Source organism: Lagopus muta, chromosome 9 (assembly GCF_023343835.1).
Source record: "Lagopus muta isolate bLagMut1 chromosome 9, bLagMut1 primary, whole genome shotgun sequence".
Lineage (NCBI taxonomy): Eukaryota > Metazoa > Chordata > Aves > Galliformes > Phasianidae > Lagopus > Lagopus muta.
Window position 1 is genome coordinate 18,595,006 of NC_064441.1, and position 20,178 is coordinate 18,615,183.

Genomic DNA, 20,178 nt, shown 5'->3' on the forward strand with positions numbered 1-20,178 from the left:
GTTCTTACCACAGAAAATGTAGTGCCAGTACTGTGGCTGCAGGACTTGGAGAATTAAAAAAAGCAATTTCTGAACACTTTTTTTCTACCTGTCTCATCTGCAAATGAGATTGGAAGAAAAAATAAAGGAAAATAGCAAAGCTTGAGTACAATTTATAACAGGATTGCGTAGCTGAGGAAATAATGCTGGTACGATTCATAACATTTGGGAAATGTTATGGAACTGAGAGGTTCTAAGGCCTTTCCAACTTCTGTCTTCTCTGAGCTGTGGGCAAGCTATGGGTCACAGCAACAGACCATAGTGAATCAGAAGTCATGAAAAGAAATCTAAGAGTGCAACTAAACATTAACTAAATATTTTGCTCAAGGAGTTGGTGGATGCCCTATCCCTGGAGGCCAGGCTGGATGTGACTCTGGGCAGCCTGGTCTGGTGGTTGGCAACCCTGCACATAGCAGGGGGTTGGAAGTAGAAGATCACTGTGATCCTTTTCAACCCAGGCCATTCTATGATTCTATAATTAAAAATGCACTTTTATACCCAGTGCTGCCTTCGCTCCAAGGGGTGGATTCATTGCTCATGGCTCTGCAAATTTCCCCCTTGGTGTTGCTTGGCAAAGCAGAACCAAAAAATCAGCATTTCTGCACACCAACCACATGGTTGCTAAGTTGGCAGTTTGCTTGTGATATGTGTGGGTGCATCGCCTGTATGTAAGCACATAATTTGTTGGTACACAGATAAGTTGTGCTTTTGCAGGCTAGCTCTTCATTTACAACTAGTACAGCTTAAATCTAGAGCATGTCTAATCTGGGCAAGCTGTGAATGACTCACTGCCATACCTGCAGATAGATTATCAGCTGAGAAATTAGAGCTTGTTTCTCCTTCTCTTTGGTGGCTGCTTATTTAATTTTTCCCAACAACTGCTATATGTGACTGTGCTCAGCAGGGGATGTTTCTGTGAGTCTGGTGTTCTCAGGGCCTTTATCACCCTGCTATCCTGCTCACTAAATGCTCAATTCCAAAGATGCAGGCAGATACCTATAACTCTAATGTTTTTGATGGAAAGGATTGTTATTGTTTGCTTCAGTTTTTTGCTTCTCTCTCTTTTTTTTTTTAAATTAACCACAGAAATGTGGTAAATGCCTATTACTAGCCCTGCCTAGAGACAACAGTTTCATCAACCTTATCCTTTTGCTATTATTGCACTGCAGCTAGAAAACAGTGGTCAGTGTGAAAGGAATAACCTAAATAATAGTCTGAGTAACTAGAATGAAATATACAAGCAAACAACTTACAAAGCTTATGGCAAAGATAAGGCTAAGAGGCTGTTCAGCCTGGAGAAAACAGAGTTGGGATTTGATCAATGCTTATATGTTTGTAATGGGTGGGAGTCAAGTGGACAGGGCTGGGTTCTTTGCAGTGGTGCCCAGCAAGGGGCAATGGGCACAAACTGGAACACAGGAAGCTCCATATAAACACAAGGAAGAAAATTTCATTGAGGCTGACAGAGCCTTGGAATGGTGGAGTGCTGGTGGGGTCTGCTTCCCTGGAGATACTCATGGCCTGCCTGGACACTTTGCTGCTGTAGAGAACTTGCTTTAGCAGCGAGGTTGCACTCAATGATCTCCATATGTCCCTTCCAACCCCTGCAATTCTGTGATTCTCTGGGTTTCTTTAGTGACTGGTGATTTTTCTCCATGTTTTATCCTTTCTGTGCAAGTGCTGCTGTTGCTACACCAGGTAGCACTTGTCATTTTCATGGACTCAAAGCTTGTTTCAGGGGAAACACATTCATACATTGCGAAACCACATTCATCTGTATTACAGCAGCATAAATGCTGCTATTCTTTTTTAGTGGAAAATATATCAAAGCAAATTTGCAGTTCAGCTTTCACAAATGTCTAAAATATGTGCTTGTTTGTATTTAATGGCAAGAATGGAATGAGCTTGGTTTCAGATGTAGAATTAGGATGCTCAAATGCAAATGAATCAGATTTCAATGATGAGGTCTGACAGATTTCTGTGCTATTCTGGAGGCGTGTGTGACTTGCTCTCCCAGATAACTATAGAACATAGACTTAGTCGTCCAGAACAAAAAGAATCAGGAAAAGACATTGCCCAGTGAAGAGCTGGAAGGTGAATGAAAAACTGTGTTCATCCTTGGGAAGAAATTCTGGATGCGATGAAGAAGTGGAAGGTTCACCAGCCCAGACCTGAGTCTGAGCCCATCTCAAAGTAATCCTCGGTGGTGTGCTGTCACTGGCATCTGATATTTTTGTGTGTCATGATGATTTCAAATGCTGGATGGACAAATTGAGTTAAGATAATAAGTTGTCTTGTTCAGAGCAGATTACCATGGCTTGCTACCACAAAATTAGCCTCTTTTTAGGAAGCCGTTTTCTAAGTCCAGCTCATCAACTGCACTCCTGGAAAGGAGAACTATCCAAAGAGCCAGTGATGGGGAGCAGCCAAATTCAGCCTCTGAGACAGAGACCTCTAATGGCAACAAATACACTAACTCTTGGAGCTGGCTGTTTATGAGCATAGAACTACAGCAGTAATATTTCTGAGGCACAAAGCCTCAAGCTGTATCTGATCCAGAAGTTCACGAGAGGACACCAAGCATACAGTGTGGCATCTTCCTTGTAGCTTCAGAGGGCCACAATCCACATGAGAGCAGAGCAGCTTGCACCTTACCAAAGCACTTCTGGTCATGGATGTACAAAAAGGCTACAACATCTCTTGGCTATTCATAGCCAGACAAGCTGTGAGCTCAGCCCTACTGAAACTGTAAGAATAGACACGGGGCTTCCCAAGTGAAGAATATACACAGAGCTAGCTGCACAAATGTGCTTTGCAGCCTGTTCCAGTGAGATTTTCCAGCATACCCCTCCTGTGCCAGCTGAGAAGGTTTGTGGTTACTCTATTGGCTTTGGTGAACCCTAGGGCAGATGCAGCCTATGAAAATGCACATAATTCTTACATGTGTTTCCATGGGATTTGTACAGAGTGTGTCTTTTGAGGAGCCCCCTGGAAAGGGAAAAATGTGAGGTTGCTGTGTTGATCTTCTAAAGTAGAGAATAATTTCTGTTTTATGAAGGTGCTATGCTTACCAAACAATGGCACTGCAGGGAGAAGAGATGTACAAAAACCTGAGGTTTCAAAAGAAGCAATGGCAAATTTCATATCCATCTGGTGAGAAGAAATAATGGTTTGCAGCAGTGTGATATGAGGCACACTGGGATCTGAGCATGTGGACCACACAGCTCCCTGGCAGGTCTCTGAGTTCTCAGGCTCCTGCGGGTTACAATGTCATATTGCAGGATATTTCTCCTGCCAGACAGTATGTGGTTCTTAGACATTATTCTTTTTCCTCACAGCAAGAGAGATCAGATCAGAAAGCGATGTTACGATCACAGTCTCAATCATAGATCATAATACTCCAATAAATGGCATATAGAATATTTTTCCTTCCTTAGAGCACCTAGAAAACTATTTTCTTCTCAACCTTTGCATTGAATTTGATGATGAATAACAAGACGACAAATACTATTTTCTTTGCATTTCAGTTATACCTGACCACTGTTGACTATTGGGAGTCAACAACCTTCACTACAGTCTCACACCACAGAGGGGTGGCAGTGAAGAAAAGTGGCAGCAGCCATGCTACCCACGCCTGCCTTGCACAGTCATTCCTGTACTTCGTGTGGAGCTGCCTTGTCTGCAGGGTCTATGCATACCCAGTGCTATGACTTCCTGAAAGATGTAGTTCTGTTCAATGGTTTGAATTGAAAAAGTGATGACTTGCATAGAAACTGCACTTTTTTCCCCCAGTTTCCTGTAACATTTCTTTATCCATCTTTCCTCAGTGTAAGGACTGATATTTCTGGACAGAAAGCCTTACACAACCAAGTCTATAACTGCAATGGGCTGGAGTTGAGTGAAAATCACAGGTTCGCCTAAAAGCAATATTTCCCACATCTGTGATGTGGCCTAGATTATTGCAGATAGAGTGAAGTCTGCCACTGTACATCTCTGAACTTCTTTGCGAAGGGTCCACTTGGCAATTTTTGCTCTTCACCACCCTAGAAACGTGTAAATGTTTATTACCAGCAAGCTGCAGTTCATGGTTTATCTTGTGGTTAACAGGGTTTAAGTTGTGATACCAGGTTTGCAGTATTTGATGGGAAGGGGCAGGTGCATTGCTGCTTGAAGGTGGCTGGGATTTCCCTCTTCTTTCACTGGGTGCACCTCAAGTCTGGAGGGGGCTAGATGGACAAGTGCTCCTTTTTAGCCCTTGGCAAGTAGTGTTCTCATGTTTTAGAAAGCACAGATCACCACAAATGCTCAATGTTGTAGAAGAGTGGGACCTCAAGAAAGCCGTGGCCCGAAGCAACAACTAATTAATGTTATCTCAGCACTGCTATATGTGTGTGTGTGCTTTCCATGCTGCTTGCCGGCTCCAGCTCACTTGTTGAGTGTGAGAAGGATGTATGAGAGCATGAGAAATCAAACCTAGTTTGTGACTAATAGATCTGATAGGGATCCTTAAGTAGTGATCATACAGCAGATTGAGATCCCTCTCGGGAGTTTAAGAACATAAACATGAAAAATAGCCTTATTCTTTGTCGTCTCCTGGTTGAAGTTCTTCTGACAGTAAGCCAAGAAAACTGTTAATAATTTAATGTGAGACTGTTTAATAGCAGAACTTTCATCTGCCTTGCACCTGTATGCTATGGAAGTCTAAAGCACACTGTAGCTAGAAAATGGGTGTTTATCTCTTTCCTTCTGAGCCAATGCCACTGAAAGGAGCTTGTTGGCTGATTCCAGCTAAGGAGCACTGTGTTGAATAGAAATTAGTATGCTGTGAAAAGCATCACTCAAACTGTCTGCACTGAGATGTTTTTGGATCTTTGCAGAATATGCTGCTTTCATTGCAGTTTAAAACACTTTTCCATGGTATAATCGCCTCTTTGTTGTTGTTACCTGTTTAAGGCAATTTGGTCACTGTTACAGAAGGTTTGTGAAGGTCTGAAACTGCTGACATAGAGCAGGTCTGAAAGGGAAGCCACAGCTTGCAATCTCTATTGTCTCAAAACCCAAACCCAGGTTTTCAAGGCAATGCCATGCATGTAGCCAGATGGAAGCATCAAAGCCCATTGCCCTTGGGCCCATTTGTTCCCTGCATTGGCAGTGCCCTGTGGGCACATTAAATTCCTCAACTCCAAGAGAAAGAAGCCAGAGCCTGTTGCTGTCCACAAAGAACGTCTCCTGTGCTCATTTACTGCTAGGTTGATGAGCAAAACTGCCTGTGAAAGAAGCAGACATAAAATAAAAGGTAAATCATTTTCTCTTAAAACTAAGTGGATCTTAGCTAACAGTTATTCTGGGATTCCGTAGGGAAAAAGAGTAAAATCAATGATTCAATGTGTTTCATTGATGTCTGTTGTCTTTGCACTCCAGGATTTTCCCATTGCAGCTGGTGTAATGCCGAGTGGCCACTACATTTTTACTGTTTTCAGACCAACGTGTTTTCAAGTGTGCTTTAATGTTCTGTGCTTACAAGGAGTGATTCCAGCCTTTACTTGAGATAGGTTGGAGTGGCTGCCTCTGTAGGTGGGGAAATACAACCCGACAGTGCCATCTTGAGGAAGTGGACAAGAGGCATCAAGGTGGGTTTTTGTTTTTGTGATTCTCCCTCTCTCTCAGTATAGAGATGTATATGTACATCACATTTTGTTCTGGCTGTCTGCCACTGGCAAGTGTGTTTACACTCAAGTTAGAGTGAACAAATGGCTTTGGAAGTAAAATTGCACTTATATTGTGCATATAATGATGCCACTTACAATGATAAAATTGCAGCTTTCTGCTGCAAACCAAGTGCTAGAGGTTTATTTGTAATATTGAAAAGGTCTATTCCCTTTATCACAGGTGCGTTCTTATAAACAGCCTGCATAGAAAAGACTTGTAATATGAAGGGGATCAAGAAGGCAATCTGCAGGAAAGTAAAAAACCCCAAACAAATGAGAAGAACCTCTCAAATTGCCAAACAGTGGTGGAGTGGCTGAAAATGCCACACAACCAAAGACAGGCGTTTTCTGAACAAAGAATAAAGCCACAATGACAAAAATCTTACAGAACAGAAGTAACTCCACTGGGTTGATCTCTCTTAGGGTGGTTGCTAAGGCCAAGATACTTGTAGAATGATTGTTCCAAGGCGGATGAGAAACTCATGAAGGTAGGCCATTGGGTAGGAATTTAATCGTATTCTTGCCTTGACGTCTTGTGTTTTGTACTCCTCACTGACCACAAAGGTTAATTTGTATAAACACACCATGAGTGACATATTTTGATCTTAGCAAAAAGGGTCACCAGATTCTTAGAGTGGTCCTGATGGACCAGTGCTCACCACCCGTCAGTGTGGTCAAAGCAAATGACACAGCTGGAAATCCTTTCTCCAGTGTTGCTCCCGTGATGCTGGACTTAAATTTTCTAGGCCAGAGGAAGAAGTTCCTTTGCAAACCATTTCACTGAGTCTAAACCTACAGTTGGGATTGTTCTGAAGCACCAAGATATGCAGTGGCAGCTGTGCAGACACTCCTCCAATTCTGCCTTAGTTTTGGCATGGTGCACTTGTTAATCACTCACCAGTGAAACATAAAAGCTCAGCTTGCTCATCACTTTAGTCTTGGCAGTTTTCCTGGTGAAATAAGAGCCATCTGGGGTGCCCCGTGGTGCATGGTACTAACATTACACTGTACATCTGCAAATCTTACCATTCCACATTGTTTAACAACAACAAGAAAAGCCTTAAACTGAAGTTAATTTAACACCACAACACACTGCCTCGCAGCTTTGACATTCTGAAGGCAGCAGTTGTATTCCCATGTTTGCACAGCTCGCCATGCAGCATCTGTCACCTCCCTCTGATCTCCCACAGCAGTGGGTGGGAATGCCAACCTTCTGCAGCCTGAAGGAAGGGGCTTTACCCTTCTGCCTTTCACCCATCTCTGATGACTTAAAGTCAGAAAATTGGAGGACAAAAGAGCGAATGTAACAATTGTGTGAAAAAGCAGTGGAATTTTCAGATTTTTATGTAATCTTTGTACTCGTAGGAGCTAGAATAATTCATAATGGTGCAGAACAAATGGATGTAGTTTACGAATGAACATATTGCTTTATAACGATATTGCTTTATGTTGTTACATGTTAAGAAAACTACTTTCTCTGTTTGCAGCCTCCTATGTTATTTCAGATGGTGCTTAAAAGCTGGATGAACGGTTTGGGAAAGGAAGAATGCAGTGGGTCACAAAGTTGTATGCATAGTTTTACATGCAGGATCTAAGTCTTAGAGCAGCTTGGAGATGGAGCATGACTAGATATGAAATGGAAGGTTATGTACGAAAAAAAGTCAATATAGTTATAGAATAAGCAATTGTTTAAGGTTCTGGGGAGGGGTATTCAATCTGGTGTGCCTCTCCTAAAAAAAATACAGAGAGAAAAATACAGAACAGCTCAATTCAGAGAGTAAAACAGGAACAAATACAGCGAGTTGCTTCTGGAATGCAGAAGTGACTGAGCACAGAGCACAGATGCTGAAGTGTGGAGAGCATAAATAGGTCTTCAGACACACTCATAGTAGCTATCAAGACGAAAGAAGTAGGTAGTTTGCTATATCCCCACTGCAGATGGGAAAGAAGTAATGGCTTTACACTGCAGCTGGAAATGCTCTGCTCAGAAACTAAAAGAAACTCTTGTAGCTGAAGATAGCCGAGCACCCGAAACACCCCTGTGAGGTTTTATTAAAAGAAAGACACATTTCTGCTTGTTGTAACATGGGAATGCTTCAGGTCGCCCTTCTTTAGATGGCCTTTTCTTGCATTTTCTGCAAGTCTGTGTTTTCACATGCAAAACATGGGTTGAGTTAAAGGTATTGCCCTGGATAATGTGACAGCTGCGTGTGTGTCAGTACTGAGGGTGCAAAGAAGACCCTAGCTGATTAGGCTCCTTGAGTACCAACCAATGTAATCCCAGTGACATTAATTTAACTTTAGTATGAGTCCTCTTTATTTTCTGCAAGTTGTCAGTAGCCCTTTAACCAGTGACATATCATTGGATTTCATTATGCTGTGCCTAATTTTGAACGGATTTGCTTCCTCGTCTCAGCCCTGGCTACAGCTGACTGGAATTTAGCAGTCACCCTCCCATACACACCATTACACTTAATAAAAAGCAGTCAAAAAGTAGATGGATACAGAAAAGGGGAGGGAGAAGGAAAGAAAAGAGGATGTGATGAGGAATTAATGCTATTTTTCTTCAGATGCATCTTTGCCACGTGTCATTTGTAGACAAGAGTATGTGCTACTGAAGAAGACCTTTGTGGGCCACTCTCAGGAAACTGAGGTAAAGGAGCATGGATCTTATTTTTGTGTTAGGTCTTAAAGAGTTGTTTAAAGTCTACTAGTTCTAAGTTGCACTGCTAATTCTGCCTGGTTAAAAACAAAAGGTAATATCTGCATGAAGCTTTTTTTCCTAGAAGATAGATCATTTGACATCATTTGACTACTGTTTGAAGATCTGAATGTATATTATTCTATTGCCAAAAGTACTGGCGCTGTAAAAGATGAGGGTAGAAACACCACGCAGCTGCAGCAGACAGATGCAGATCTGAGGCTTGCTGCTAATTGTGGACCAAGTCACTCTTTTGTGGATCATAATCCAGTAAATAACCACAAGGAAGATGGTGCAATCACCTCTTACCTCTGTGCCTATAAACTAATGACACTTTTTTTCTTGGTTTTAATATGCCCAATTATGTAGGATGAATATTTAGACAGTGTTGTACATGTTTAGCTCTTCTCCAAACCCTGGTGTATAAAGCAATAGTTACAACAAACACCATACCACCAGAGCTAGTAAAATCTCAATTGAAACAGGACCACTCACCTTCAGTGTTCTCCATTCTTCTTGGCTCTCTCCAGTTCTTAATGCATCTCTTCACTATCGTGATGGAGTGCAAAAAGAGATTTGTGTCCTCTTTTCTGTGCTTGTTGTCGGAGGTTCATCGGATCAAGGATAGTGGAGAAGGTGTTTGATTAAAGTCAAATTCACTCTGAATTTACAACTGATAATCATGGGACAACTGTGTGAAGATGCATTATGGGCTGTTATCTGTTAACACAGATTCACAACATTCACATGCACACATACTGTTCTGATATATAAGCAATAGGTTTGAGAGCTTTGTCAGGATGGATTTCAAGAGGCGTGCCAGACTTTGCTACTGACAGAGGTCAGGCTCCCCTCTAGCGGTTTGTTACCTTCTTCACAGCCCCATAGCATAACTGACTTGGGCCTTTTGGGTTTCATAGCTGTCCTTAGCTTTTGGCAGGTGTATGTGGGTGCAGGTGTTTCCCATCCAGAGCAGCCTGTAGCTCTGAATGTACCTGGTGAGAGTTGGCTGCAGTTGGTCTCTCTTGCTCTGGCACATACGGGGACATGAGTACTGACTGTGCTCTGAAAAACAGAAGTCAATAATCTGTTTGGATTTCTAATTTTAGAAGATAATTCTATGTGTATAAAAAGTGATTCTGTTTGCTCACTGAAGGCAAAAATAGCTCCTGATGGGCTGTTATGTGCAAAGTGAGACCTATAGCACAGACCCCAGGAACCTGGGAAGGCTTCTGTAGGCTTGCAGTCCATCACAGCAAGGGTGGCCTTCTTTTCAGCTTTGCAGTTTGGTGCCAAGGCCCTGCATCTGTCCTTTCCTGGGCTCAGACGCTGTCATTATGCCCGTGTTTGTGTAGGTGGCATTGCAGCTGGGACTGGGCCAGCAGAGGACGTGCTGGAGTCACATTTCACAGCCTAAAATCACTAATAAAGTATGGCAGATTTATGTCTGAGCCAAAGGAAAGACCTCTGCCTTCCAGTGACTGAAGCAGATGTTCTTAAAAGACCCAATCAGTGAGAAGTGAACACAGCTTCTTCAAATACTGGTAAAGGTAACTTCGAGACAAATCGCTGCATTGCAAACCAAATCGTTCTACCAACCTACCAAAAAAACCCCACCAAGCCCAACAAAAGCAAAGCAAATACTGCCCTAAGCCTGGAAATCCCAACTGGAGAACACTGACTGGATCTTCTGGTCCATGCAGAACATCTCAGAATCAGGAGTTCAGGAAAATAAAACAGTTTATATGAAATAAGGCATCTGCTAAACTAACAGTGACTTCTGCTCACAATTATTAGTCATGGGGGACTCTTAATTTCTCTACTTTTACAAACCTTATGCATCAGGAACTGAACTTACATAAAAGTTTTGTCCTTCCCCTCATCCAGACAGCAGTCTCTGCCATTTCTCCCAGATGCTTACTTGCTTTCTGTTCCCCTTATATCCTTCGTGTGCCGCCACTACGCTTTGTCACCACTGTAGGGAAGAAAGCAGAAGAAGGCAGTTTTCTGCCTACACTAACGTGCTAGTCACTTTTCACTGGAGACAGAGTTGTGTTCATAACATTTTCTCTCAAATCAGTATTATTGCAAATAATAGAGGATGATTCATGGAGAGTTTTTTGGTTGGGTTTTTTGTTTTTGTTTTTTTTTTTTTTTTTTTTTTTTGGCTAACATTATAAAATGAACCTTGAAATATTTTTCTTTCCTTTTTTTTTTTTTTTTTTTTTTTTTTTCCTTCTTATTTTTGTGTGACAGCTTTGTGGTCTGCAGATGTTGCTGATGTAATTAACATCTCACATTTGTTGGTCTTGAACTGGTTGTTTACTGAGTGGAAATAATTCAATAGCCTGAGCTTTGCTGATCAGACATAGGCTGCTCTGGCACAAGGTGGAGAAGCAAAGGGGCAGATAAGGAAGCTGGAAGATTGGCTCCACTCCTATACTGCACATTGGTGCCATGTTGACTGTGGAACTCAGCACTAAACCAGGGCAGAAAAGATGACCTGATCACTGGAGTTGGGACTTCTCCTGGTGTGCTTGTTGTTGAAGATGGGCAGCTTGGAGGAGCAGATGTGGAACAACCACTGGCACAAGGTACAACAACCACAAGGCACTGTCCTGGTGCCTGCTTAAGCATAAAGTGATTAGAGGTTTTGTGAAACCATGCTGGCCCTGTGTTAGTGTCTGATGGAAGCTGCTGGCCTTTGCTGACATTGGAAAGCTGGCTGAGGTTACTGCAGAAATAGCACTAATGCTGCTTTTAGAGAAAAGCGCTGGATTTTCATGACACCAAGGCTCCCTGCTGCCTGTGTCAGCGCAGGTTATAAACATGTTCAATAGCAAGAGGGTAAATACAGGCCTGAGAACAAGTTCTAGCAGCTGCTGCTCTTACCTGTGAATTCATCTTCCTGATAAGAGAAAGTGCGTGGTTTCCACTTGCATGCATTCCCCCTGAAGTGGGAAAGAATGTGAGAGGCAGTGCTAAAGACAGATAGGAGTAAGGTACTGCTTGCAGAATTCTTTTTTCTTGCATTTGTTGTGTTTGCTTTTTTGTTTGTTTATTTTGCTTCCTATCAACTCCCCAGCACAGTTTCAGGTGCATGAGAAGAAGCTCTTGTGGTTTCTCCTTCTGTATTACTGGGTGATGTACGATGTGGGAGCTGAAAATGGAAGGAACTTGGCTAAGCACAAAAGTGAGAAATGTTGTTTAGCATCTTTATTTCACACAGCCCTGTCTGAAAGCAGAGCAACTCCTCTTCCCATCATTTTTGCAAAAAAAAAAAGAAAAAAAAAAGAAGAAAACAAAGTAACATCTGAATAGGGAAATATTTCAAGGGAATCTAGAGTGAGATACCAGGGGGGTGCGTGTCTATGAGGAAGAGGGAAGTGTTGAAATACACCGCTGGAGAAAAATTGGCCTTGGGTTTCCCGATCTTGGGTCACCCTGTGCTGCTCTGCCAACCAAAATTATCATCTGCTCTTCCTAAAGGGAGTACATCCACCATCCACCCACCAGAGAAGTCACAGATGTCCAGCAGGTGCTCTCCTTCTGGCTGCACCACCAGTTCCTGGGGTTTGCCTGCTGCTGGGGGTGGGAACGAGGCCCCTGAGGTCATGGGTAGTGCCACTCAATAGGGTCATTGGCCAGCACCTGAAAGCGAGCAGCCCTGCAGTGATTAAAATTAAGGTCTTAATTCTTCTGTAATTACACAGTTGCCATTGAGAGAAATGGAAGAGCGTTGAACATCAGCTGTGTTTATATTATTGATCTTACTGTAACAGTGCAGATTGAAGAGGAATCTCTTTTTTCCTGCCCCAAGATCACTGCTGGCCATTAGCAGCTCCTGCTAGTGCTGCCCTGCCTGTGCTGGCTGCTGAGCAGCTGTCTGTTGTGAAGCTAGATGAGATTGTGCAGTTCCCTTCCTTCCACCACCCAGGGCTGTTCTCAGAAGAAATGGTCAAATAATCCTTGGTACAGACAGCAGTATAAACTTAAGCAGGCCGTGGAATGGCTCTGGCGATGTGAAGGAGTAATGCAATCCACATGGGTGTGCATACTGATGTCCTGCCCATCTGAAACAGGTCTCTGTGCTGGAGACATGAAGTAGGGCCTCTCTGAGGGGCCCCAGAGAAAGTCCTTCCGTTCCTGCTTGGTGCAATGTGACTTCTGGTGGAGATGTGGTGGATCCCATTTTTATGGGCTAACAAGTGGCTTTGAGCTGTGACACCCACAAGGCCAAAAGACCTACAAAGTTGTTTGAGCTGATAACAGTCTTGCTTGAGATATCTGTGCCAAACTTCAGTCTAACCTAAAACAAACTCCTAGCTGGCTTGAAAACTGAGGACCAGGAGGTCTACAATGGTAGAAATAATTGCCAGAGAAAAGTGACATGAGAGCTTTGAAGCTGGTAAAGCTGCTGGCAGAGCACTGTATTTCAGGCAGATGAGGTGCTGCAGCCTGTTAGTGCCTTCATGGAGGGCAAGGAGCACATGGTGACTGATGCTATCCCCGGCAGGTGTGTGAGCTGCCATGTGGGACAGCTGCTCCCATCGCAGTGACTCAGTGATGGTTCTGAGCCCTCATTCAGAAACTGAGGCACACAGGAATGCTTCTGAGTTGGGCTAACAACTGTGAGCCACCCTGATTTTCGCTTCCTCAGCAGTGCCCTCTTTCTGTCTTTGATGAAGGCATCTCTGAAATGTGTCATAGTCTCTTGGAGAGAGCTTTTGCACTTTCCCCCTGCACCTGACATTCAGTTGAACTCTCATTTTTCAGTCAGCTGCCCCAACTGTGCTTGGCAGCAGGGTTCAGTTAAAGTGTGACAACAATGGAAAGCCCCAGGCAGGAAAATTGGTGTGAGACATCACCACACCTCAGTGAGTGACAGCATGAAAGCTGGAGGTTATTTTGGATGTTATCCCATGGTGTGCCTGTGTACCAGCTTGTGCAGCCACCTCTGGTGTGCTGCAGCAGCTCTGTGTGTGCTGTCAGGTGATTTGATTTTGGTAACCTGTCCATTCAGTGCTTGTGTGGAGTGTGAGCTGGCTGCCCTCATACAATCATAGAATGATTTGGGTTGGAAGGAACTTAATGCCCAGTCATTTCCCCTGCCTTGGGCTGGTTGCCCTCCACCAGATCAGGCTGCCCAGGTCCCCATCCAACCAAGGGCTCCAGGGCTGGGGCACAGCTTCTTTGGGCAGCCTGTTCCAGTGTGCCAGCACTTTCTGAGTACAGAATTGCTTTCTTTCAGGCCACGGTGGATGAATTGGTATCTTGTCAACAAACGGTCATGTTCCCCTCATCTTCTGGTGGTTACTGAGCTCACCAGAGGTGCTGGAAAATAGGAAATTGCTGCTGCTTCCTCACTGCTTGATACATTCCTTAAACCTTCCGCATGAGCTTGGCCAGATGGTTACAGGTTTGGAAGGAAGCTCAAAAGCTCTATGTGGAAAAGGCAAGCAAGCTGAACAGAGCAATCTAGTATTCTGGCTGGAGAGATGGAATATGTTTCTCCATCGTGCACTTGGTGCATGTGCCACATATCTCAGCCCCAGCACAACCAATCCCTGACTGCCCACAAGTCCCCCTGGATAGCCCTGTCAAACAGTTCAGAACAGAGATTTGGGGCCTGTTTGAGAGGGACAGCACCACCCCACTCCAGCACAGCCTGACTGTCCCATCCGCAGCCCCAGTGAGCATCTGAGGCCTTTCCACTGTGTGCTCCTCACACCTTGATTTGAGGTTCATGTGGTTAGAGTTTGGCCATCTGGATAAGTGTTCATGGTGCATACTTTGTGCAAGCAGCTGCTGGAGGAAGGGGTGTTACTTAGAGCGAGACGGCTGAGCAGAATCTGCTGAAAATACTTTGTAGTCAGCTTTGTGTCTCCTCCACCCATTTAATTAGTGGTTAGCGGGGGAGCAGTATTTTTTTTCCTGCTGCATCTAAAATAACTGTTTGGTTTGTTCAGTGCTTTCACCTCTGAACAGCTTGCACTTGTGTCAGTGAGGCTGCAGGTGCAGAGAAAACACTGGCAATCTGCTATTCTTCCAAACCTGCTCCCTCAGCACACAAATCCCACACAGAGGAGTGAATCTTGAAAATCTGTTAATTTTTATTAGGGATAAACCCATCAAACTGAACTCACAGAAGTATTCTGTGCATATGTCAGTGCAGCAGTGCAGGAGACCTGTCAGCACACAGGGCTAGGGCCTCACTGCACCTCGAGCTGGGGGGGGGGGGGGGAGAAGATACCTATCTGTGCACACAGTGCTTTGATGTTTGCTGAGAAAAGGAGGGAGCAGAAGCAGGGAGAAACCAGCCTCCTTCAAAGGTGCACTTTGTCATCAGAACCTCTTGTCATCCCACTCTTCACTGTGCTGTGAACAAAGGCTGGATGTTGCTTGCAGATTTTCATGATGATTGAGCAGCTTTCCCCATTGCTGTCTGAATCTCTGGCAAGTGCAGTGAGAAGCTGCAGTACCCAGAGGCTGCCCAGCCTTTGCTCCCATCCTGCCCAGGCGAATGGAGGGCTCTGCCCAGTGGTTGCCTGCAGCAAGGTCTCTCCATGAGGGGTTTCTTCCTTTTGCCACTTTTCTTGAGCAGGAGGAGTCAAAGCTGAGCTGGATGTGGGACTGGAAGGCAGCAGCAGGGCTCAGCCTGCAGGCAGCTGGAAGCTCAGCCTAGGCTCAGGAGATATGGGTGGAGGTGTGCAGCTGGTTTGCACATCCCACTTCAGAGCACATGCTGCTGTTTGAGCATCGTTACGGGGGGACTGGTTAGTTGTTTTGCCTCCCTTGCTGTAAGTGCATCATGGGTTCCTGCAGTGCTCAGCCTTTGAAGATCCCAGTCTGTGTTGCAGCCCATGCTCCGTGCTCATGGTGTAGGCAGCAGAGGCCATGAGCTGCCCCCATCAGGGACAGAGAGCAAAGTGGGTCCCATCACCACCGGATCCTCCAATGTTTCCATTTAGCTCTTTAAGAGGAAGAGCTCATTGCCAGTAATGCAAATTTATTTAGATTGGATACTTTGGAAGAATTTGTTGCTACTTTCTTTAGATAATTATTTACACTATAATGTTGAACTGACTCCATTTACAGAGTTGTCATTCCCACCCACCCCAGCTCTTTGGATAGTATTTTTAATGCAGTTTGACTCAGATACAGTCAATGTGAAGCTTTCTCCCCTATACAAACGATCGCAGCTCCTTCTGACCCCATATTTCTACTGATCATTTTATCGCTGTCATACAGTGCAAACAATGCTGTAAACTTGACTAAAGCATCTGCATCTGGGACTGGGTGTTTATTACTAAGAAAAGACATTTGTGACATAAACCCGTCCACCTTACTTTTTCTGCAACGGTTTCACTTTGAGTTTTTTTTCCTTTTTTGAAATTTCAAATAATTCCTGTTTATTTGTCACAGCTGCAGCTACATCAAAACTGGCCCACGATAGGGCGATGGACAGCAAAAACTTTCCCCACTGATTGTACTTGCTGAGGTTTATGGGGATTCTATGATTCCATCTTACTCAGATTTGGATAAGGCTGGGAATTGTCAGTGATGATCTAGATTGTTGCATGAGCATCTGGACTGCTGTGGTTGTCTGAATGAGGGCTGATTTTCCTGTCTGAATCTTTCCCATCAGCGGAAAGTCCATCCATCACTCTCAGACAAAAAGAGAGCCCTCTACATTTGGCACTGATGTGTTATTACTGGGAGCTGAACTTCAGCTGTTTCGCCTGAGTCAGATTTGGACCTCGCGAGTTTGGGAGACGCTTCCTGAAATTCCTTGTTTACAAAGTAGTAACAAATAGCATCCAGGCAGCAGTTTGTGTTGGCGAGGACCGAGGCAAGGTGAACAAAGTTGTTAACCTTCTGTATCGCAGGGCAGCTGGGGCTGAAGGAGTCCATTAGAAAGCGAAGGAGATGCCCGGCGTAAACAGGCAAAAAGCATACGATGAACACAGCCATGTTTGCTGTCACGATGTAGACAGCCTTCCTGATTAACATTTCCTCGTGGCAGTTGTCGTTTTTCTTTCTCATGAGCTCTGCGATGACTTGTGTGGAGCAGTAAATCACGACGATCAGTGGTATGAAGAACCCTCCGATAATAGCACACAGCGTGATGACGGACGGCTTGACAGAAGATTTCTCAAAGCAAAATTCATCATGCTCTCGGTTTTCCACCGTTTTAATGAGGGAAATCACGGAGATGATGACTATCCAAAGAAATCCAGATGTAAAAGCTGCCTGCAGTGGTGACCGCAGTGCTTTGGCTTTCAAGGGATACTTGATAGCCACGTACCGGTCGGCTGCTACAACAGTGATGATACCGATGCTCATTAAGCGGTTGATGAAATAGCCACCTTCCAGAATCAGACACCATCTGTCTGCCTTCATCTGCTGGAACTGGGATAATGTTTTAAAAGGTAAAGTAAAGAGCAGCAAGCAGTCAGCTGCAGCCAGGTTCACCATGTACACTCTGGTTTCTGTCCACTTGCCGAGCTTGCAGCAGAACACCCATAGCGCCAATACGTTCAGCAAAACACCCAGCAGCAACACTGGGATGTAAACACACAGCTGGACAAATGGAAAGTTTTCGTCAGCTGTGATATTGCAGCCGCTCTGGTTCATCTTGGAGATATTAAGAGGCACAGTTCCTGGAAAAGCAGATTATATTTTTTAGAAGCTAGACTATGACTGAATCGGTGATTAATTCAGATAGTACTTCGTGGGCCTCAGGGATTTACAGCAGTGAAAATGAGACGGAGCAGATGATACTGCAGAGCAGAACTGTCTACGGGGCACCTGATGGGAAGAGATAAGATGGGACATGAGCCTGGTCAGTTGTGGAGGGGTAAAAAGCAGCTCTCACTGCATCCCACACAAGGCAAATGGCTAGCAGAGGGCAAGGCTGGAAAATGATTGTGCTTCTGTTTTGGGCCAGACTCAGATGAGCCAGAAGCAGGTATCCTGCAGCTGGGAGTTATGTGAACTGTTACAGTTCATTTGGCAATGGGAAAGGAATGCCTAAACTTGGGTCTCATCCCTCCCATCATAGTGGTGCTCACAAGAAGCCAGCCAGCATTCTCACTGCTCAGAATGCTCTGGGAGACGTGCTGCAAAGAGACAGCTGCCCTCTCCTTCGATCCTGTGCTGTCATCACTTCTTATTAGTGCAAAGAGCCGTTATTCATCTATCTCTCATTATTTTAGCTGCCACTGAATCCTATATTTAGTCATAACATTTTGTTGTCTGCGGCAAGAATCAGAGATAGGTCCGTGGGCTGCACGCTGTCTTTCGAGGACTGTGAAAGTTGGCCTTAACCTCTGAGGTAACAGAGCAATCTGCCAAAGTGCAAGAAAAAAAAGGCATGGCAAGAGATGTGAAAAACTATGTGAAATACAGTGGTGAGCTGAACATGATCTGGTGGGTGTTTTTCCACCCAAAGGGCCACGCTGCTTCTTGCCTTCCTGCTTTGGAAGAGTTAATACAGGTTCATATTCTGTGCTGCCCTGTGAGACATGGCCACAAAAACCCCGGGAGGTCTGAGATGTCTGTGGAGTTTCCCTGTGAAGGAAACGTGGCTCTGTGTGTGCAGATTCTCTGGGCTCCAAAGCATTCTGGCTAAGCCATCCCTACGGCAGTGCAGCAGCCTCTGCGGGAGCTGCAGCTCTCAACCAGCTTTGAAAATTGTTCTACCAAGCAATCCTGCTGTGAGGGAACGTGCACTGCGGGTACCTGCAGCAGCTCTGTGTTTTGGACACAAGGAACATTTTGAGACCGGAAAAATAAGGGAAATGGGTAAATTGTAATAGACAATGGGGAGATTTAGCAAAGGCAGAGGCTACCCTTTAGCATCTACAGCATGTCTACTGTGGCTAGTATCAAACTGAGATTTGAACATGCACAGGCTCCATCCCTCTCCCAGTTTCTCCACCACCATTTGGGTGTCCCGCCATGGATGGAGAAAGGCAATGCCTTACAGAGCTCCAGTAACTGTACCAACAAATAACCAGGATGGATTACCTGCTCGCTTGTTGTCCTTCGAGAAGTCCAATGTTCCTCCAGTCCGGCCGCGGTGCAGCGTGCAGTGTGCTGAGCCCTCCCAGCATGTGACCACTGAGGTGTTCTGTGATGACCACTTGAAGGTGGCTGTGGCAGCAACAACGCTGGTGGAGGAAGCATCCCCACCCCTCCTCAATGCATTTCCCCGGGGCAGAGCTTCCTCTGCTGCTGCCGCTGCTATGGCTCACACCACCCCCTATTGACTGAGGAGCCCATGTAGTAGCCCTGTGGTGAGATGAAACATTCATATGCCATGTGGTCCTGCAGACGTTCCTCTGTCGATGGAGTGACTTCGGGTTTTTCCTTCGATTCACTTCCAATGCCCAATGCCTCGCTGGCATCCATCAACCTTTCTTGCCCAACAGGCTGTGCGCGCTGCCTGAAGAGAACATGTTGTCCTGGAGGGTCCCTGAGATCCTCTCTCTGCTGCCTGCTGCTCACTGTGCTGAGCCCCAGGACAGAGCAGCCTTGGTGGACTCCTAGTCCCATTCACCCAGCTGTGGGAGTGCTGAAGGCAAAGGTTTGCAGACAGTTTTGTGTTTTTCGTAAGCGTGTTTCAGTCTGAATCACAGTGATACTCTTCTCTTCCACAGTTCTTGTCAACCAGTAATTATGAGAAAACCTGGCACGGTGACCCTTTGACCCGCAGAATTCACATCTGCCCTGTGGTACAGGCACCTCTTGGCCAGGGGCTCCATGATAGCCATCCCTTGCAAGTCCACCTGCAGGAAGAGCTCAGGTGAGGGGCTCAGCAAGCTCAGTGGTCCTGCCATTGGTACCTTGAGTTGCTGTCTTGGGCAAACCCTTCCAACTTTCTGCTTCTAAGATCTTAAGACCTCCTTTCAGGTCAAAGAGTAGCTTCTGGAGTATTTGTGCATTGTCTGTCTGTGCATTGCAAATCAGCCTCTGAGCTTTACACCTTGCTACCGTGTTGTTATTATAGAGCTTGGCTTAAATACTTCTTCTGATGCTTCCCATTCTCCCTCTTTGCAGATCCTACAAGCAGTTGCTGACCTGTTAGTACACCCAGCTATTTGATCCCTAAATGACATCATTTCCATGTCACTTTTGTTGTTTGTTTCAACAGAAGCATTGGGTGATTTGCTCCCTTCTGCTCATGATTCATATGTGTAAGCAGCTTTTTTGTTTAAGGAGAGAATGTCTCCTAACTGTTTAAATACCCATCGCCCTGATTTATTGCTGAGAGCTATTTGATCTTTACACTTCCTGAGCTCTAAGACTTATTTCTGTACTGAACAATCACTTTTTCCTTCCTCCATAAGCTCTGCCTGGTGTCTGACTTGAAGCTGATCCACAGCCAAACAGAGCCCTCCCCAGCGTGCTCACCCATGCTTCTGGTACAGCTCTGCTAGCTCAGGTGTGCAAGGCCTGGCACATGGCAGCAGGACAGGGCCTGGGCAAAGGTGAGGGAGGTACCAGCATCCCTTCCCCACATGCAGCAGGACACTGCCTTGCCCTGCTGCATTCAGGCTCCGCAAGCTTCTTGCGCAGTGTCTTTCCTTCTCTGATTTTCTAATGGGAAAGGAGAGATTGCAACAATAGGTGTTGATCAAAACGAAGCTATGGGTTTGGGAGCAGAGCACATCAGTGCTATTTTTAGCATGGGAAGCCTGTGAAACAGCAGTGTTAATTGCATCA

The 20,178-nt window shown here is 45.0% G+C and overlaps 1 protein-coding gene across 2 annotated transcripts; it reads right to left on the reverse strand.

Annotated features, from left to right (window-relative positions):
• Positions 1-14,683: 14,683 nt before the first annotated feature.
• On the reverse strand, positions 14,684-18,636 carry LOC125697736 (G-protein coupled receptor 35-like). Of its 2 annotated transcripts, none has more exons than XM_048955292.1 (2): positions 18,481-18,636; positions 14,684-17,111 (listed from the first exon to the last, which is right to left on the reverse strand). In XM_048955292.1, the coding sequence occupies exon 2, from the start codon at positions 17,083-17,085 to the stop codon at positions 16,138-16,140; it is 948 nt and encodes a 315-aa protein (XP_048811249.1). In that variant the 5' UTR covers positions 17,086-17,111; positions 18,481-18,636; the 3' UTR covers positions 14,684-16,137. The 2 variants fall into 2 exon arrangements, with proteins under 2 accessions (XP_048811249.1, XP_048811250.1); XM_048955293.1 differs by having other exon boundaries at positions 14,684-17,259.
• Positions 18,637-20,178: the final 1,542 nt, after the last annotated feature.

Coding starts and splice junctions, on each gene's coding strand:
- LOC125697736 (XM_048955292.1), bottom strand. CDS start 17,085: ATGAACCAGAGCGGCTGCAATATCACAGCTGACGAAAACTTTCCATTT.